Raw genomic sequence first — 20,297 nt, forward strand, 5'->3', positions numbered from 1 at the left:
GATAATGCACATTTCACAAGGATAAAACTCCAAACAACCATGTTTAGAGCCTTTTAACCAGCTCACTCCACATTTACGAATAACGGTACAAAATATTTAAAACCGGTCACTCACAACCCTCTGTAAAGGTTCACACTCATTCTCGCGCTAGCAAACAAAACAGTCTTCATGGGAAACTGGGTTAAAGAGACAGACCAAAACAAACATTCCGATAAGAGACCAGGGATTGACTGCAAAGGGAAAATAATTATGTAGAGAGGGGAGGTGATTTTCTAAACATGCATTCAAGGGCAAATTAACAAAGGAAGCCAAACATCAGTTTGCCAAATGCTGGTTATTCCAACAGTACCATAAATAGATGTTTAAAAACTAACAAAGTCTTTTTTTTCTTGGATGTAAGCAGTAGACTAGTGAACTCATCTACATAGCTGCGGGGACGGAAGCATGGGTCCCGCATGATGGGAACAGTAACACTCGGGTTGGTTTTCTTCATATCACAGCAGACCTGGTTCACACGGTGGCTGGAAAAGATCCATGACATTTGTGAGTGTGTGTGTGTGGGGAGTTTCACACTTTCTGGTGAACACCCACACAACTAGTGCTTTGCTTTGAAACAAATGCAAGTACAGTACAATGTGAACCAGGTTTGCCTACAGGGACACATGATAAAACTGGAAATACAACAAGGTCCTACTGCCAAAGGAGGAGACAATAGAAAAGTACAGGAATACGGATGTTGGGGGACAAGATTACAACCACAACTTCCATCCTTCCTGTGCTGGATTTCAGGTCTTCACCTCTTCTTTTGGTCTGAAACAAAAAAATCAGTCATTAAATTATCTAAAAAAACAAACAAAGGTGACTTCTTGCAAATCTTAAACACCCAGGTCTTCAAATAAGCTATCCTATTTCTGAAATTTAAATATGCCTTCATTTAACTCAACATTGCAACCGGTCGTTTGTTGATATTAGCAGAATCCATTCTTATGCAAACTTCAGCAACTCGTTTGTTGCTAAGTCAACCCACTCATATTTACCCGAGACATACAGGAGCACGGCTGATGTCACATCTTTTAGATTCCATTTAAGCTTTCTCAGTTGAGTCACATAGTTCTGACTGCTTGAAATGAGCGAAGCCATTGTTTCTTTCTTTTCGTAATTAAACGTGTCAAAATGGGTGCAGTGAAAACTACACACACCATCTAACTTAAAACATGACTGTCTACAAACTAATATGCTGTGACATTAGACTGAAAATGCAAATATGTCTTACCCTGATGTGTCCATCTTCTCTTCCTCCTTCTCCTCCTCTTTCACTTCTGAGAAGCAAAGCAACCAAACAGTATTATTTTTATATATATACACACACACACACACACAGTTTGTCTCCAAATATATCGTCGTTTGAAAAGGGATACCTTTCTTTTCCTCTCCTTCCTTCTCTTCTTCCTTTTTCACTCGTTTGGCCTTCTTGTGGTTGGCTGCGTTCCTGCGGCCTCCTCCCTGCCCCTCTGCCTCGTCCTCAGAGTCGGAGAATTCCTCCTCGCAGGCTATCCTCTTGTCGTGGGCACGGACTGAAAGCGGTTGACAGACGTAAACCATCAACAACCCCTAATCACATCATGAAGACCTGAAACTAGCGAGCGAAACCATCAACTCCTCAGGAAATGTTTACCGACATTATAAATCGAGAAGCAGGTAAGGCTGTCACTTTTTTTACCTTAAAATTTGGGTTATCTGTTTGAAACTGGGGGAAAGTTCAAACTCCATCTGTGTTCAAAAGATACAGCCTAGAAGCCAATCCCACCTGCAGCTTGGCCTCTGAAGTTAGATTGTGACGTTATGTTAAGTACTGCGTGAACAATTAAGACAGCACAGCATCTGAATATTCAAACATTTCTTTTTGCAACCAGTGGTGCAAATGCTACATCTGGCTTAACCTTTCAAACCAGGGCTCTATTATTTTTTTATGTGCAGTCTGTGGCTCAAACTTGACCACTGTGTATTGACCAGAATCTATGCCTAAACTGTGGATGTCACCTACTAGAGACACGTTTGTCGGGGTCCTCCTCGTCCTCTTCTCCGCTGTCTGGATGGGGGGCGTCCTCTGGGATCGCATGCATCTGTACACCAGGGGCGTGAGGCAGCATACGCAGGTTTTCAAACAGCCGCTGCTTGATCTTCTCCAGGTATTCGTTGGTGTTCTGGTTGGTCATGTTGGACGGGCTGATGTGCAGTTTGAAGTCGGGCCCAAAGTATTCAAAGTAGTCATTGTAAGGCAGCTCGTTGGGGATGGAGCTGTCCAAGGCGACAGACGTTTCATATGTCCAGCACCGGGCCACATTGCGGATGGTGTAGCCGCCACCGCCCAGCATCAGCAGAGGCAGGTTGAAACTTTTGACGTACTCGACACATTTGGCATGGCCTAGGAAAGTCAACATAGCAGCATATTTAATTACCAATTATTTGGGCTTCAGTCTGAGTCTAAGATGATGTTATTTGTGTTATATACCTTTGATGGTGAGGTTGAAGCAGCCGAGTCTGTCTCCAGAAAGAGAATCAGCACCACACTGGAGGACCACAGCACTTGGCTGGTACATCTCCATGACTTTAGCTATGATCTAAACCACACACACACATTCAAATTCTTGTTCAAAAAAGAGGGCAATTACAGTAATTAAATAGTTAGAAGTTAAAAACACAAAAAAAATAACATTTACTGGTTTGAAGATGGCTTCATAGGACTCGTCATCAATACCATCTCTGAGTGGGTAGTTTACTGCGTAGTATTTGCCCTTTCCTGCGCCAATGTCCTGCAAACATTGGACACGTCACTGAATTGCAGTCCACATATTCACAAGTAATGACAACTGGATGTCACAAGAACAATTAACTAACTAACCCTCAGGTCTCCAGTGCCAGGGAAGTACTCTCCATATTTGTGGAATGAGACAGTCATGACTCTGTCTGTGGTGTAGAACGCCTCCTCCACCCCATCACCATGATGGATGTCAATGTCGACGTATAGCACTCTCTGGTGGTACCTAAACATAATGGAAAATTGCATATGAAGACAGATTCAAGGTCTACCCGTGACATATGACGAAGAATGAAAGTTTTGAATATACGTATGTAAACTGTAACACGACATAATAGTGTGATTTTGATTTCTAGGCTTACTTGAGCAGCTCAAGGATGGCCAGGACAATGTCATTGACGTAGCAGAAACCAGAGGCCTCAGACTTCTTGGCGTGATGGAGTCCACCGGCCCAGTTGATGGCGATATCCGTCTGCTGCTTGTTCAGTTTCACTGCTCCAGCTGTCAGAAGCAATATACAAATATGATGTGTAATTCAATTAAGTTTGACGTGTTCCAACTGAAATAGGTTTCTCCCTTAGGTGTCGATTCTGTAATGTTATTCTACGTGTGGCTGGAACGACGTACCGACAGAGCCACCTGTTGACAGCTGACAAAACTCAAACAGGCCATCAAACACTGGGCAGTCCTCTCCGACATTGACTGTGAGGGAAAGAACACAAAAGAAAGATTTGAAATATCTGGACAGTAAGAACACTTTGGCTGTTCTCTGTTGCAGACAAAGTGCACACTCACATCTTTGCATCTGTTTGCTGTACTCGGACATGTTGTCCGGTCGGATCGACCTCAGGAACTTAATGTAGTCGTCGCTGTGGTATTTTGTCATCTCTTCACCACTGGCTTTGTGTGGCCGCTGCAGAAAGTGAGAAAGAGAAGATTGTCATTTCTTGACTAAACATAATGGAGGAATCTGTCTCCGCTTTGTCAACTGTAGAACCCTCATGGTTGCAGTAGTTTGATAATATGCAAACCTCATATCCAAATGCATGAGCACCTGTCGGTGTGAATTTCCATAGCTATTATTAATAACTTTTGAAACAGTCCAATAATTCAACACCGTTTCTTGTTCTTAAATGATAGATCGGTGAGCAAGCTTACATGATAATATATATCAAAACAAAAAAGCATTTCCATTTACTCTTTTAATACCACCTTCAGCCAAATCATTCAAACCAAAGCATGCCAGCAAAGCACGTCTCTAGAAGTTCTTCATGATCAAAGACAAATAAAGCATCACCTTGCAAAGCTGGATAATGACATGGAACCATTTTGCATATTCATTTCTCATTGTAATTTAAGGGAATTACATGGTTACTAGTTGCAACACATACATTGATATTGGACGTCCCACCTTTTAAATAATATTACTAATTTTTGAAAATCCACAGAGGAAAAAAAAAAGTGTTTGTAAGGAATGGCCTAACTCACATAGATCTCCATTTTCCTGTAAAGTCCGTAGTTGAGAAGCAGGTTGTGAGTCATACGGATCCTGTGGGGTTTCATGGGATGGCCCTGTCCATAGTAATAGTTCCCCACATCACCTTGGAGGAAAGAAAAGATGCCAAAATTGGCACAATGCATTACACGCTGCCAACAATATACTCTCTCATGATGCATTAGGCCTCTCGTGATGTTGAAGTTACACTCCTGCCCTGATTTATCTGTAAAATGTTGATGAATCAAGTAAATGAATTGAATTGACCAAAACTCAATTTCTCTTGAATCCAAATCATCAACCGACTTCCTCGTTGATTACTTCCACAGTATTATCAAGTTATAACAATCGAAATTACTTACTATTGATAACCTGTCATTTTGACAGCATGGATAGATGCGTGTGCGTTCATAAAAATAAAAAAAAATCATCGTCCTTCATTTGGACACCTAATTATTTGGCATCTTTCGGCATTCCGGACTTGCAAAATGTCACGTCAACTGCCAACAATGATTGACAGACGAGGTGTCGCTGGATGATCTTGCTGGAAAACACAACATCAGTCCCCTCTTCTTGGAAGTTGTTAGCAAGTTGGGGGACACTGGTGATGACAACATGACAACGTTTATGGCCGCAGAATGACCACATTAGCCGCATACGCGCGATACGCTGTGCAATAGCCTGGTTAACTGGAACAACGCGGTCAGTGCAGTAATTACGTTACTGCACATTTAAGGAAGCACGGGTGCTGCACTCAGTTACAGGCTAAGTGCTAGCGAGCTTAGCATACCCGTGAAGCTAAAGTAGGCTACGTGACCAATCAGGCAAGCTAGCGCTAGCACGCTCCCCCGGTTAGCTAGTTTGATGGTGCGTCACTTAATTATTAGCACAGACTTGTCCTCAGATATTAACACGCCTCCGACACGTCTACGATCACCACAGCAGCATAAATGCACAAAGTGGGTATTTACCATCGTAGTAATAGCAAACTTTTTTCTTTGTTCCTTGAGCCAGCGCCATTTTATTCCAATTATTCCTCTGATTCGTAGGCACAGGTTCCTCTCCTGAACTCAACTGGGGAACGAGCGCTGAGCTTTTTGTCAGCCAATCACAAACGCTCAACCACTCGAGTGGGAGGAGCCGGTTGAGGCAAAGTGAATTTTAACGTCACAAACTACTGAAGCGAATTGCATTCACCTAAATTAATTTTTAAAACGCTGTTTTTATGATTATTTTCAGGGTCCATTTTTATGAGATTTTACGAGATTTTTTTTCGGGGTCTGGCTTTACGAGATTTTTTTGGTTCTGTTTTTACGAGAGAATTTTTTCAAGGTCTGTTTTAGTGAGATTTTTTTTCGGGGGCTGTTTTTACAACATTTTCTTCCTGGGTCCACTTTTATGACATTGTTTTTACATTATTTCTGTGTGTGTGAGATCCAAGACCAGAGTGAACATCAGTGCTCGAATTGAATGGTGGCGACAACTGAAAGTCCTGAAAGGGCTGCAAAGTGATGACATGGTGGCCCCGTTTCTACAGAACAGGTAGGTTAACTTTGTTTTTGCGATTTTTTCTTGGGAAACAACGCTGTCAACAGGGCCACACGGTGGTGTAGTGGTTAGCACTCTCGCCTTGCAGCGAGAAGACCCTGGTTCGAGCCCCGGTTGGAACAAGGGCCTTTCTGCATGGAGTTTGCATGTTCTCCCCGTGTGTGCGTGGGTTCTCTCCGGGTTCTCCGGCTTCCTCCCACAGTCCAAAAACATGCAATGTGGGGATAGGTAAATTGGACAATCTAAATTGACCATAGGAGTGAGTGTGAGAGTGAATGGTTGTTCGTCTCTATCTGTGTGTGGCCCTGCGATGGACTGGCGAACTGTCCAGGGTGTACCCCGCCTATCGCCCGATGTAGCTGAGATTGGCACAGCACCCCCCGCGACCCTCTGGCACAGGATAAAGCGGTAGATGATGACTGACTGACAACGATGTCAACGCTTTGTGATACTGTTATTAAAGGAGACATATTATACCCTATTTCCCCAAGTTAAAATAGTTCCCTGGTGTCCTAATGAACATGTCTGTGACATGCTTTGGTCAAAATACCATAAGGATGAAGCACCATAGCAGTTCAATAACCCTGCTAAACCCGCCCCTTTCAGAACGCTCGGTTTTGTGCGTGGTCCCTTTATATGCAAATGAGACACAGGCAAATACACACCCACTTCCAGGGGGTTTCTGATTTGTCCTTATTCAAATTCTTGCAAGCCGAACAGTGCCGAACTGTAAATCAGTTAAAAACACTTAGAGACCTCGCCACCGCTGATCGCCACCGCCGATCGCCGGCGGCAAGCTGCATAAACTGCCGCTGTATGTGACTGCATCAGACTGAGTCTGTGCTCCAGTCATGGAGGACGTAATGAACAAATATTTTTAATTAGGACGTGTCAGAATGGTCAGTTATGAGCTCTATGTGACCTTTTCGTGTGCTTGTACGTCGGTGAAATACGGTCGCTGACTAAATACGGCGACCGCTGGCCGCAGTCTGATGCAAAGTGGTGCGAACACACAAACACACGTTTGCTGACTTTATCCGGCACATTAGCTTCATATATAAAATCCTGAGGCTGGAAGTTTGTGTAAAACACTGTGCTCCACTGTGCAGCCACCAACAGCACACTTGTCCCTCTGTGTTGCCATAATACCGCTCTTCCTCCCTCGCCTGCACTCTCGCATTTTATAGGGACAAGGTGGAGCTAAGGTGGAGCTCTCGAAGTAAACTTACTGGTGGGTGGTAACATTCGCGGTGAAATGCGCATGCTGCTGTCATAAGCGCAGGGAATTCAACATCGCATTTTTTATCGCCTATACTTACACTAAGGGGGACCATGAAAAAAGGACTGAGTATTCTTTTTCCACACTTTGGCGACTAGTAGGGCCTCCAGAGGCCCAAATATATAAGTATTGAAATGGTTGAAAAGTTGATTTTGCATAATATGTCCCCTTTAAGCACTGATGTTGGGGCATTTACTGTACCGGTGTTAAAACAAACTACTAGTTAGTTGGTCTCACCCGTCGGTCGCTTGGTGCTCTCATACCTTTTTCTTAAAAAAAACACACAAATCTGGAGCAGTATACTTTAGATGCTTGATGCTCCTTTGTGGGCTGTGACCCAGTACCAAACCATGTCTCTGTTGAAAGTTGAAGGCAAGAATTTCTTCTCCAGTCATTCCCCACAAATTTTGATTTACTTCAAAAATAGTGTTGTATACATTTTATGTATGTACATTCCTAACATGTTCATCTCTACAAGGTGCACATAAAAGTATTTTTTACAGTACAGAAAAACTATGACGAACTGTTATCAAGTAATCTGAAGGTGGAACATGCTTATTTAAAAATAACAGACAGATAAGAACAGTTCATGTCCACATGTATTTGTTCTTTAATGGTCGATGAAGGGGAGTCTTCAGATAAAAGATAAAAAATAAAGATCATCTTATTCACCTTCTTTGTCTTCCTTACCATAATCTTCCTCATATATCTGGTCTCCACCTTGAAACACAGCAACTTGTTACTAGTCATCCAGCTGGCAGAGGCATGCCACTCCACGGTTAACCCAGTGCTTTTGTGGCTTGTCTGAGGGCAATTCGATAGACATTACATAGTTGGTGGAATGGCCTGTGGTGGACAAGGTCCCTCTGCGAGCACTGGTTTTGTAAACAGGAGAAACATAGATGTTTTCATGCTTAAATTTGGACATCTCTCCAGGTTTAAGCTTGATGATGGGTAAAGTGTCAAAGAGAATCTTGGGGAGGGACTCCCCAATGAACATGCTCTCTCTGTCCCAGCGTGCACCTTCCATGAAAAGGCCCCTAACATAGGCTCCATCCTCTGGCTTCTCATCCATGTGTTTCTCCTCTTTGGTTACCTCATATTCAAAGCCGATGAAGTCAATAGGAATGGTGTACTTCCTGGCAAAATTCTGAGACACTCCAGTAAGGAATGACTGAGTGAAATAAAATCCAGAAAGCCAAAAGACTGACGGCGGACCATTATCTATCCAGTCTTGTAGGAATTGCAGTCTGGCTAACAGATCAGTCACGTAGCTCCCCAATGGTTTGAGAGAGGGGTATGACTTGGCTGCCCACATAGCAGGCAACTTGCCCACCAGCATGCTGTTAAAGATGTCTTCAAGCTCAGAAGACATAACAATCTGGCCTTTCAAAGCTTTTTTGATGTTCACCAGACTTTCCCGCACCACAATTGTGAGTCTATTGAAGCGGATTATCTCCTGCCTCAAAACAGTATTCATAGATTCCTCATATACGACAGGGTATTTTTCGATCACCTGTTGCGTGTCAAAGTCTGCTGGCAACTTGGAGAGGATGTCTTCTGCAAGCTCATCTACTACTTCCTGAGGAGACTTAGCCCCACCTCCCATCTGTCTTGGCATAGTTAATAGTACTCCTCCCAGGAGCAAATTGGTTTCTTGATTGTCTTTTGTGATGTCAGCATTGCTGTGAAGTCCAAAAACACAAGGCTCAGGACAAATTGGAAGACTGCGAATGTAGTCAATGTATGTCTCGTAGGGTCCATGAGCTGGGATGTAATACAGATTTCCCTCACACAGATTGTAGCATTCCTGCTGTATCACCTCCCAATTGTAGAAGATGGACAGGAGTGACAGCAGCAGACGTCTATCTTTGTCATCGGTCACCCTGCCTCCATAGTTGCATTCTCCTGTGAGGTATGTGAGGGCTGCCAGTGGAACCTCCTCATACTCGTCCAGGAACATCTGGATCTGCCTGATGCTGATCCTCAGGTCAGACTCATTGAACTCATATGGAATATTCCAGCCTAGAGGCCCAAAGTTCCTCCTTTCCTGTACCAATGCATGGAAGAAGGTCAGACCAAACAAGAGCTTTTGCCAAGTTTCTTGTTTTTTGGAGCTGACAAAGAAGGCAGGATCAGAGATAGGGTGACTCTGGTAAGAGCGCATCAGGTTGGCTCTAATTCCTTTAGGTGGCTCATTTGTCATCTTTAGCCCATTCTGCAGAATACTAACTGGGAACTTGTCAGAAGGATAACTAGTTAACCACAACCGAAACTTGGTGCTTGTGTTCTCTGGGGTGATGGTTACTTCACAGATCCTCTCTAGAGCGGGCATCCAGCTGGTGGCCAGGTGGCAGTTTTGCAGCACCACCCATGTGCCCTTTTTGATGCCTTTGTTAATCATCTGAGCCGCTATGGGTCCCTGTCCCTGCCCAAGGGAAATGGTTTGGGTCCTACTTCCCCCCATTTCAAGGTCATCAGCAAACTTCAACAGACCTGCAGTTGGATCAGAGCCTGGTGACAACACAAAGATGAGAGGAGAGCAGCAGTTTGAGTCTTTGTAGCTCTCTGCCAAGTCAAAATTGGGTGGTTCAATGAAAGCCTGTCCCATGTTAGCTACAATAAAATCCTGCACAGCTGGAACCAGTTTATCTGGTCTGAAGCATCTGATCACAACCATTCGATCCATCCCGACCAAATCACTCCACTTGTCAGGCAACTGCTCTTTATGAGGCTGCCCTGAGTCATAAAGCCTCTTCCATTCATTTATTTTGTCATTGACATGTTCAAAGAAACCACCCAGGTTTGGCAGTTTAGAGCCCATGACAATCTCAGTCCAAGATTTTTCAGATAGCCACTCTGGAGCAGGGTTAGGATGTGGATTATCCAAAGCAACGCCACCTGTTAAAAGGAAGTGCCAAACTTGGTCGTCAACCTCGCCTTTACCCTGCATTATGCCTACAGTGAGTAGCAGGGAAAATAGCAACTTATCCTTTTCAAAAAGTGAGCGGCAGACATTTTTATAGATGCAGAGAGTAAAGTGTTCAGCAATGTTGTCAATTCTTTCATTCACATCATCACTCTTAGGGCTCTCAGCAATGGAAAATAGGTAGAGGTGGAAGAACCAGGTCAAGGAGTACTGATACATGGGTTCAATGTTGGCCAGTGTTGAGATGCAGAAAAACAAGACGGAGGAGTGCTCTGCCACAGAGCGATAGCCCATACGGGTGTCATCAATTTCTTTCTCTGTGACACTGGCAATTTGTTGCTTCTTAGAGATCTCCTCTGAGAGAATTTTGGAAGAAGACAAGATCCTAACCGCACCCTCGTCCTCCAGGATGTTGCCCTCAGAAGAGGAAAGGACTTGCAAGATTTTATCCTCAATTTCCTTTAGCTGTTTGCTGTTGGCTGCACTCTCAAGAATGAGCTTGTTCTTCTTCTCTTCAAGTTCAGGCCTCTCTTTGGCCACTACAAGACCCAAAAGCTGGTCCTGTAAGCCTTGTGGGGTGATCATAAAATTCAGAATACAGACTTTGGCAGCTACTTCAGGAAGATAGTGAGGGTTCCTCAGACCAGTAGTCATGTAGAATTTAAATTCTTTAGAATATTCCACAATATTCTCACCTACTTTCATGTACTCCACACCATGCTGTTTGAAGGTCTGCTTTAGTAACACAGGCTCAAGTACAGGTTGAAGTTCCTCTCTAACATTCTCCAAAAGAACAGGATTACCAAACTGAATGCAGTTCTCCAGTGTCCTCACATAATTATCATCTGATAGTTTGATGACAGAGAGCTTATTTGCCTTCTCCATGTTCTTGATCCATTTGTTTGCTTGACCTTGAGGGTCTATCATTAGGGGCCATCGACGGGAGTTAAAGGCAATGATTCCATTGTCTGTTGAGAAGGAGTCCACTGGCAGACCAGCAATCTGCCATGCTCTGATGGCCACCTGGTTACCCAGAGTGCTGCTGAGGGTGAAGTCCCCAGAGCAAGGGATTTTCTTCTCTTGGCACACTGTGTGCCAATTTTCCTGACATGTTGTACGGAACTCTACAGTAAATGCCCCAAGGTAGGATATAGTTCCTGAAGAAAGGAGTATGTCACCTGTCAGGTTGTTGTATGTAATCCCAAGCTGCCTTGCAGCCTCTGTCCATCTGTCTTTCTCACCACCCAGTCCCCCAATTAGCTTCTCTGCCCGGTCCAGCTTCTCAGAACACAATTTAATGTTGTTTTCAAGCTCTTTCTTCTTCTCAATCATTTTCGCCAAGTCTTTATTCAAGCTCTCCAGTCTGTCCACTACTTCTTTCAGCTCAGCTTGCTTCACAGCCAAAGTTCCCATCTGCTCTGCCACCTCTTCCTCAGCTTGCTTCAATCTCTCCTTCTTTGGTGCTACAACTTTGGCTACACGCTCATACACTTCCATTGCCCGCACCCACTTACAGAGACCCTCACAAGCCGATGACACATTTTTAATAACATTGGGATGGAAGTCAGGGTTGTCAATATACTTGTCTCTGATTTTCTTGATGTTAATGGCAGGGATGTTGTCTCTGTCATAGGTTTTGAGACTTTCCAAAAACTTCTGGTCTGCCAGGAGTTTCTTGGAAGGGCCCCAGAATTCTTCAACCATCTTACCAGAGCCACTTGGATCAGGTTTTTTCTCAGGTTTGATGCCCTTCATGATACAGATGGACTCCATGACTAGTTTAACTGGACCAGGTGGGTTTTTCATAGACTTGACTTCTGTGATATGAGCAGGTTTTAAGGTATTTAAGGCTGACAGGGCAGCTTCTAGAGCAGGCAATGCTTCTGCCAGGTCTTTCTCACAGTCATTTTTTATTTCTGATGCTGCTTCTGCTGCATCATTAGCCACTTTTTCATCAGCAGTCACAACTTCTTTCTTGGCATCCACTTCCACTGTTTCTCCCTCAATCTTGATCATCATCTGATCTGTCTCAGCTGAAGTCTTGATAAGGTCTGGCTGCAAGTCTGTCAGCTCCTCCTGCATTTCTGACACCTGGGACGCAGCAAAGTCCAGTTTCTCAAGACCAACAATATATCGGTTCCTGGCTGTGTCAACTTCATCCCTCTTATCGCCAAGAAGAGTCTTAAATGTGAGGATGAGTTCGAGGTAGGAAGTGGGTGTGACATAGTTGTGTCTCCTTAATCTGGAAAAGAATGCCTGGGACAAATCCACAACACTTGTCTGGAAGTTCTTGCACATTTCCACCACCTCTAGTCTGACTTCACTCTCCATTTCCACATCTTCTAAGAAATTGTGGGCCACCATCTCCAGAGCATCAGTTGGCCATGCATGAAACCAGTCAATAGTGCAACAGTTAATGAGGGAGGGAAACATTCTCAGTCGGTTCCTAAATGCATCACCAATGGGACTCATGGCTAGCACGATATGAAGGTTTGACTTCACACGGTCGATAAAGAAGTTGTACAGTGATAGTGGAGAAGAATCAATCTTTTTGCCTTCCATCCGGGCGATTCCTTGAGCTTTCTCAAGGATTTCTGCACGTTCATCAGAAGGAAAGATGTTTGGCACATCACCAGTATTAAGCAGCATGTTGACATCTTCCAACATGGCTTCATCCTTAATTTGGCTGTCATTAAACAGGAAAACTGAATTATTGCCTTCAACACCTGCTTTAAGCATCATCCGTTTCAGGTCATCTCGCCAGTCTGACATGTTGTAGTTTTTGGTCAGCTCAATTTGGAACAAGGTGTAATCATTGATAAAGGTACCCAGCTTTGTGGCACTCTGGCGCCCTGAGCCCCCAATGCCGACGAGCAGAAGGTGGCCGTTGTCTTGTTTCAGCACACGGCAAATGCGGGAAATGTGCTCAATGGCAAATTTGAACATAACAAGAGACATGGGTGTCTTGCTGCAGTTGTTGTACTCTTCCAGGTAGGTCTCCATAACGTCTTGCAATACATTCAAGTCTGTGATTTCATCATAAACCTTGATGTCTGAATCAGGCATGGCATAGTCACCAAAGAACAAGCTTCGGATGCACTCATCCACGACATTGCCATCTTGACTGAGGTGGCCCAGGAGCTGTTCCATGCTCTGCCTGAAATACTTCATAGTTCTCTCTTTGACAATGTTAAAGAATGTGTCTTTGTCATCTTCGCTAATGAGACGGTCATAGAAAACACGGTAGATCTCATGGATCCACAGGCGGATCAGTTTGTCTTCTGCCTTCATGTGTGTGTGTGGAGCCAGGAGTACGCCTCGTACGACTCGAGCAAAGTCTCGCAGGTTAAAGATGTAGTGGGATTTAGATGGGGTGGGTAGGAAATATTTTATGGCATCCTGATAGACTGTCATTGTTGCTTGGACCATGGTCTTGCCCAACTCAATGAAAGAGACATCAAACCCTTTGCTAAAGTGCCAGTCAGTGATGCAACCGAATATCTTAGACAGTGTTTCATCATCAAAGCAATCAATTGTGATGATGTTCAGATGTCGTGTGAAACGCCCTGTAATGTCATTCCTCCCACCACCAGGAGGCCCCATTGCAGACATAAATAGCACATCCACTATGTTCTGCCTGGAGGTGTCCTTCCTGTCATACCAGTGGCGGTGATCAATCCACTGCCTTAACAGTTCAATTGGGGGTTGGGCACCATAGATTTCTTTGGCTGGCATGTTCAGATCATCAACATAAATGACACATTTCTTTCCTGAAGGTGGTCCAAATGTGCCCTTTTTCCTTCGGTCCAGTTTTGCCATGATGATATCTTGTGTTTGATTTGCTGAGGTGCGGGCTGAGAAATTGATACAGTTTGGAGTATACTGCTCCTTTGGCAGCATTTCCAAAAAGCTGTTGTTTATGACTGATTTTCCAGTTCCAGTGGGCCCCACAAAAAGCATGGGTATTTCATGTGACAGGTATGTGTGCAGGAAATATAACTGACGTGCTGTCTCCATGGTGGGTATAATGAGGTCTGACACATTAGCTCCAGATGCAATGGCACTCTCTTCTTTTGTGATTAAATCAGTCCATACATTCCACTCCCCTTGTCCCTTTTTATTTAAGTAGAAGTCATAGACAGAGCCTGACTCAGGGAACATGTTTTTCTTTTTAAGTGTAAAACTCTTAGGCCGTTTGTGGTTTCCGTTTTTGCCAATTATCAGGTTACGGTAGAAGACATCGAATTTCTTACGACTGTCCCCAGTGATGGTTCCACCTAGACTCCATACAGCTGAAAACAAAAACAGACATTGCAGCCACACAATTATCTGCTGGCTGGATAATGTCTGTGCACCCTTGTTTCCTGATGCCCTGATTTCATCCATCAAGCAAGTATACAGATTCATTAGACTATGGACCAAGTGGATAGGAGATGTTTGAATCACAAAGCGACACTCACAGTCTATAAAATCCAGACAGGGTGGAACTAACCAATCAAACAGGTCAGAGATCATTGCTTTATGTTTTGTTTTCAGCTTTTTGGGCAGAGTGTTCATGTAAGAGTCTCTGAGAGGAGTCCAGCCCAGCTGATCAGGTTCCATGTAGATCATTCCACATCTACTGACGGTAGCCGGGGAGGCTTGCTCCAGGTCAGCAGTTTCAAAGATAAGACTCATCTTAGCACTCATCTGTATGATCTCACCACTCATCAGACAAAGCTTCTTGTTGTCATCCAGCACAGTGTTCATATTCTCAATCCAAACAGCATCAATAGGCCCATCAAAAATAATCCACTGCCGATTTTCTGAGGTGGACATGGCCTGCTTTCTGTAGGTGGTGGCCAGGACACCATCAGACCACTCGTGGCTGACAGGATCAAAGCAGCCGTACAGCTGGCCCATGGTAATTGATTTAGGGTTGATGATCTGGTGGCTCACAGCAAACTCATCCATCAGCTTGGCTTCATCAAGGTCTCTCAGAGCAGCTGCAAGAACCTTATAAGAACAACTTTTTCCTCCAAGAGGGTCTCCTACTATCATAAAGCCATGGCGTACCAACATCATCTCATACACCTGGATAATTTTGCCAACAAACCATGAGACAGGCTGGAGGTTGAACTTAGCAATGTTGTCATTGAGAGCCTTGAGAAGGAGATCATAGTCTGGTTTTGGAAGTACAACCCCTGGAAATAAATCAGAGATGATACCCTGAAACAGAGGCACATCCTGTGCCAGGAACTTGGCCATATTGACATCCATCAGTGCCCGGAGCAACAGCACACTCTCATCCTCGTCCAGGTACTTTAGTTTCAAATTCCCTGCTGCAGTCAGCACAGACTTCACAGCTCGCATACCATAGTCATAGTGGTGCTGGGAGGAAAGCTGCTCAGAGCACAAACGATACGTGGCCACAATTTTCTGAGCCAGGCTCCGAGATTCAATGAAGCCCATGGAGTATAAAGAGATCTCTGCAATGAGACCATAGTCTGGAACCATCATAGCCACTGTGCGGAAAAGAGCCTTCAAGTTGTCAGGGAGTTCAGCCCTGCCAGCATAACCAGGGTTCATGGTAATGAAGACATTGCAGGTTGGGTTGAGTGACAGCTCTGTTCCCTCAAACATAAAAGTCTTCAGATCCTTGGCAATGGCCTGTTGTATACAGAGGATCTGCTGAGCCACCACAGAAAGCACCTCCACCTCAATACGATTGAACTCATCAAAGCAGGCCCAAGCTCCAGACTGGGCCAGCCCTTTGAAAAATTTACTCATGGCTTTGTAGTCCAAGCCATCAGAACAGTTGAAAACAACACATTGTTTAGCCAAAGCTTTTGCCAAATCTTTTGTAGTCTCAGTCTTGCCAGTTCCAGCTGGACCCTCTGGAGCTCCTCCTAAGTTAAGCTTCAAGGCTCCCATGAGGGTTCTGTAACAGCGGTCTGTAAGGGGTGTGATGACCAGACGAGGGGAGTTTCCTAGATATTCATAGCCATATTTCACACACGTAGTTATCATGCGCAGCATCACTTCCTCATTTTCCCAGAAGTAACGCAACTGAGAAATCCAAGCAAAGTCATTTAGCGTGGACACACAATCCTCATCCAAATTTGCCACAACATCTCGGGCATGAACATCAATAACAATGAGGGCACCGAGGGTCATTCTTGCCCCTCCTGGGAGTGCCCCACGCACCAACCCCACAATGTCAGCAATTTGGGAGTTACACTTTTCAACATAGGTAGGCAGGGAGTTTGTATTGATAGCTTCAGACACTTCACTTGTCCAAAAGATGGAGGAAGCACAAATGACAACTTGGCCTGGCCACTGCAACACCCACTCTTTTCTAGGCAGCTCTGCATACTGTTTCACACCTTGATGAATAACATGTCGAACACTCATGAGCATTTGATGTTCCACCTGCAGTAGCCACTTCTCCACCATTCCGTTGGCATCGGCAGGATTAATCATTTCAACGAAGGGCACAGTTTCCTTTTCAGAGCTGATTATGCCTAGGATCTCCATGTTTTCTGAGAACTCCAGTTTTGCGATGCCCTCAAAGCATTTTTTCAGGTGAGGTTGGACACACAGGGGGTCTTTGGTCTGTGACAGAATCTCCAGCAGCTCATCGTTTGACAGAAAGAAGAACCTTGGGAAAAAGAGCCTCTTCTTTTCCAGGTAGGTATTCAGGCCTTTTTGGATATCATCTAGAAGCACATTGGACTCCTGCAGGCGTTCCAGCATATTGTGTTGGTCTGTAGCCACCAGCACATGTGTATCTCTAACAGCCCCTGCAATGATATTCTTATAGCAGGTGTCCACAATTCCAAACTTGCGTCCCTCCTCAGGCATCTGTGCAATGATGTCCTCGGAACTAAAGATGGGTTCGAGGTAGAGCCAAGTGGCCTGACACTTCAGCATGGTGTCTAAGATGTCCTGCATACTCACCAGCTTGGTCTCCCATTCTTTACATTCTGTCTCTATTGGCTTAATAAAAGGAGAAGCTTTCATGGTCTGTGTCTTCATAATGTTGTCATCTAGAAGCAGTTGGATGTCATCCACAGCAGATACAATTTTGTATTCTGTATCTCTGTATTGAGTGAGAGAGAAGTGGAGGTCAGCCCAGTCATTTTTCATGTTCTCCAAGGCTTTTTCAAGAGAGTACTCCTTACTGGCTAATGCACCAATTTCTTCCAACTGATCACCAAAGTTGGAGAGCCCCAGGTCTAACATGTCCATCAGTGAGCTTTTCTTGTTTGGTTTAACTTTAAACCCCACAGTGCTGCTAATCATTTCCCAGTGGTGGACTTTGATGCCTGGGTTACAAATGGTTGTCAGGATGGGTAGGTGCTTCTTGAACTTGTCTATCTTGCTTTTGCAGTTTTTGGTCATGCCACAAAGCCCAGGAAGATCAGAAAAAGACTTGTTCAGTTTATGCATTGTCCTCCACATGGAATCCAGCTCATCAGAAATGCTTTCAGCATTTAGATTTTGAAAGGGACCCTTCATCCATACCTCTGAATTGATCTCAAAGTTTAGAGCTGTTCTCCAGAGCTGTTCATGAGGTTGTTTGTTAGATATTAGAACTTGCAGCTCAGGGAATTGTGTTTGTTCCTGGTCCAGCATTCCCTGCTGCCTGTTGATATCTTCTAGTTCAAAGACAGCAGACTCAAGGTTGGAGGTGATTTCAGAGAGAGTCTGCACATTCTCTTTTATCTCCTCCATGCTCATCCCTGCTTTCTCTTTAAAAGCCAGTATCTCTTTGTCCACACACTTCAGCCTCTTGTCAAACTCTTCAGTCCGCCTTTGAAGATTTTCTTCAACTCGTTCTCTCATGGCAGCCAGACGGGTCTTGCTGTCATCAAGCTCAGTCAGGATCTGTTTCGGCCACTGAAAAACACGGGCATTCAGCTTTATGTCATCAGATGACAGAGTGGCATAATCCAGAAGGAAGAGGAGGCGGTGTTTTGCTTCATCAATCTCATCTTTCAGATTTTGAAGTGTCTCTTCAGTGGTCTCTCTAATGTACTGGTAAAGAGACACCACGTCCTCTGTAGTTTCTGGGGTACCTCTGAGTGTAGCAGTAATATCCTCATACTTTTGACAGATCCCCTTGTTAAGCTCTCGGTTCTCTTCCACTTCAAACTTTACAATCTTTCCTTTCAGTCTCTTACACTGATAATCCATGTCTTTATTTAGCTTGCCTGAATCTAGACGAAACATAGACATATGCACTGTGACAGGCAATGTGGCAACCTCCTTCAATGCGTCATTTATGTTCTCAATTTTGCTGGTAAAATCCATTAATGAATGCTGTTCTTTGAGGAATACTGTTATCTCCTGCTCTGCTGAATTGTCCAGTAGATCGCTGTATTTTCGATACACTTGCAAATACTTTTTAGGTCCAAAAGTGTTTCTGTTGAAAATGTCCTCAATTTTGTTGAAAACGTCTGTAACCGACAATTCCTCAGGCTTCACAGTGCGTAGGTACAGGTTTTTGGGATCTGGAAAGTTGCATGTCACCCTTGGCAGCTTCTCAGCACTCTTGAGAATTTCCACAAAGGCTCTATGGATGATCACCCAACATTCCTGCAAGCTTGGATAGAGGTTAACTCCATGCTCCTCCACTTGTAACTTAACCAGCAGAATCTGAGCATGCACATATTTCACCTCATCAAACACATCTCCAAAATCATTGCCCTCCTCATGGACTATGAAGAAATTGAGCAAGTCCTGTAATGATTTAATGACCAGGCTTCGAAGCTGCAATGACATGAGAGCAGCCACACAGTTGAAAAACCTCTGCTCACGAACTGGAGACATCTGCTCATTCTGGTGTATGAGGGGAAACCACAGGTCATTAAAGTTTTCAAAAAGTGCTGCACATTGAGGCAGCCACTTTTGGACAAGTTCTTCTCTGGTATTTTGGCACTGTTTTTGGAGAAAAGCATCAAAGTCAGATGGCAGGAGAGGGAGGTTGGCAGAGATAAGATCTTCTAGTCTGACAAATCTCAAGGATGAGAAACTGTTTCGCCATATATCTTCAAGCATTATCATAATGCGATTGACAGCAAACAGATGATGGCTTTGCCACTTGCGGATCTTCCTGTAAGTAGCTGACCAAGGCACTGGTGCACGGATCACCCTCCTCGGAAGGGGCTGGGGAATGCTGGACATGGACAGTCGCTGGCACTCTGATAAGTCAGTCAGAACATAGTCCACAATACCCTTCTTGATACTGCAGTAATAATCTTTTTTTACCTCCTCTTCCAAGTTAGCCCTGACTGTCTGGATATATTTACTACTGTCCTCAGAGTCCGGAGGCAATTGACGCCAGATGTTCATCTTCTGCCTGTAGGGTTGTGGGACCACTGCCAAGTCGGGGATACCAGTAGTGACATAGTACATATACCTTTCTAGATCGCTGTCAGTAGGTTTTACTTGCGTGTCTCTTGCCTTCTCCTCTTGGCTATAAATGATGGCCAGCTGTTGTGAAGGACTCATAGGCTGTGTTCTGTAAAAATAGTCAGTGGGAGTATAACGGTAAATCAGCTCTTTATAAGGAACTGCCACCATCTTTGTTTCGGGTTGGAAAATAGGTGGGTATGGGCTACTCATGACTCTTGTCTGTCTGCTTGCGCTCTTCTGAATCACATTAGAGGTGGAGCCATCCTTCATCTGCTTCTGTTGTTTCATCTTGCTGAGTAAAATAATAGAAAACTTTCAATCAGTGTTTTTAACTTTATGGCACTTTGGCAGTGCAGGCTGTTTATGTGTTTTCTCTTTTCTTTCGCCTTATTATTCACACAACGTCATCCTACGAGACCGGTGGCCGTGCTGTAGTTATTTACATTTCCATAGTTTCTGTTAGTTTAGAAAGGCATCAAAAGCCTTTAATGTGGTGGTGACATAATCATGACATCATAGTTTCTAATGCTGATGTAGTTTAAAAGCAATAACACAAGCAAATATAATCTACATATGTATGTATATATATATATATATATGTACATACACGTGTATGTACATATATATGTACATACACGTGTATGTACATATATACTATATATCTTTGTAAAAAAAATATGGAGGGCAGCATTACTCCTCTCAGTGTACAGTCTAGTGGAAATTATTATTGAAATTAAATTATTGAAGAATATGATTGTATAGATATGGAGTTGTTGAATATTTAATGGTGTAAAGTAACAGACATGGTACTGGAATATTACGGTTACAT

General features: G+C 43.9%; 2 protein-coding genes across 3 annotated transcripts; both read right to left on the minus strand.

Moving 5' to 3' along the window:
- Positions 1–162: 162 nt before the first annotated feature.
- Positions 163–5,413, minus strand: hdac1 (histone deacetylase 1). Of its 2 annotated transcripts, none has more exons than XM_058618659.1 (12): positions 5,285–5,413; positions 4,307–4,419; positions 3,614–3,731; positions 3,446–3,520; positions 3,181–3,319; positions 2,903–3,044; positions 2,721–2,813; positions 2,513–2,621; positions 2,045–2,425; positions 1,419–1,574; positions 1,274–1,319; positions 163–810 (listed from the first exon to the last, which is right to left on the minus strand). In XM_058618659.1, exons 1-12 carry the CDS (start codon positions 5,331–5,333, stop codon positions 786–788), a joined length of 1,446 nt encoding a protein of 481 aa, XP_058474642.1. In that variant the 5' UTR covers positions 5,334–5,413; the 3' UTR covers positions 163–785. The 2 variants fall into 2 exon arrangements, with proteins under 2 accessions (XP_058474642.1, XP_058474643.1); XM_058618660.1 differs by lacking the exon at positions 5,285–5,413 and adding an exon at positions 4,676–5,197.
- Positions 5,414–7,882: 2,469 nt separating this feature from the next.
- Positions 7,883–19,756, minus strand: LOC131447840 (dynein axonemal heavy chain 3-like). Its single transcript, XM_058619921.1, has one exon. It carries the CDS (start codon positions 19,754–19,756, stop codon positions 7,883–7,885), a length of 11,874 nt encoding a protein of 3,957 aa, XP_058475904.1.
- Between the last annotated feature and the right edge of the window lie 541 nt (positions 19,757–20,297).

This window comes from Solea solea, chromosome 20 (assembly GCF_958295425.1).
Source record: "Solea solea chromosome 20, fSolSol10.1, whole genome shotgun sequence".
Classification (NCBI taxonomy): domain Eukaryota; kingdom Metazoa; phylum Chordata; class Actinopteri; order Pleuronectiformes; family Soleidae; genus Solea; species Solea solea.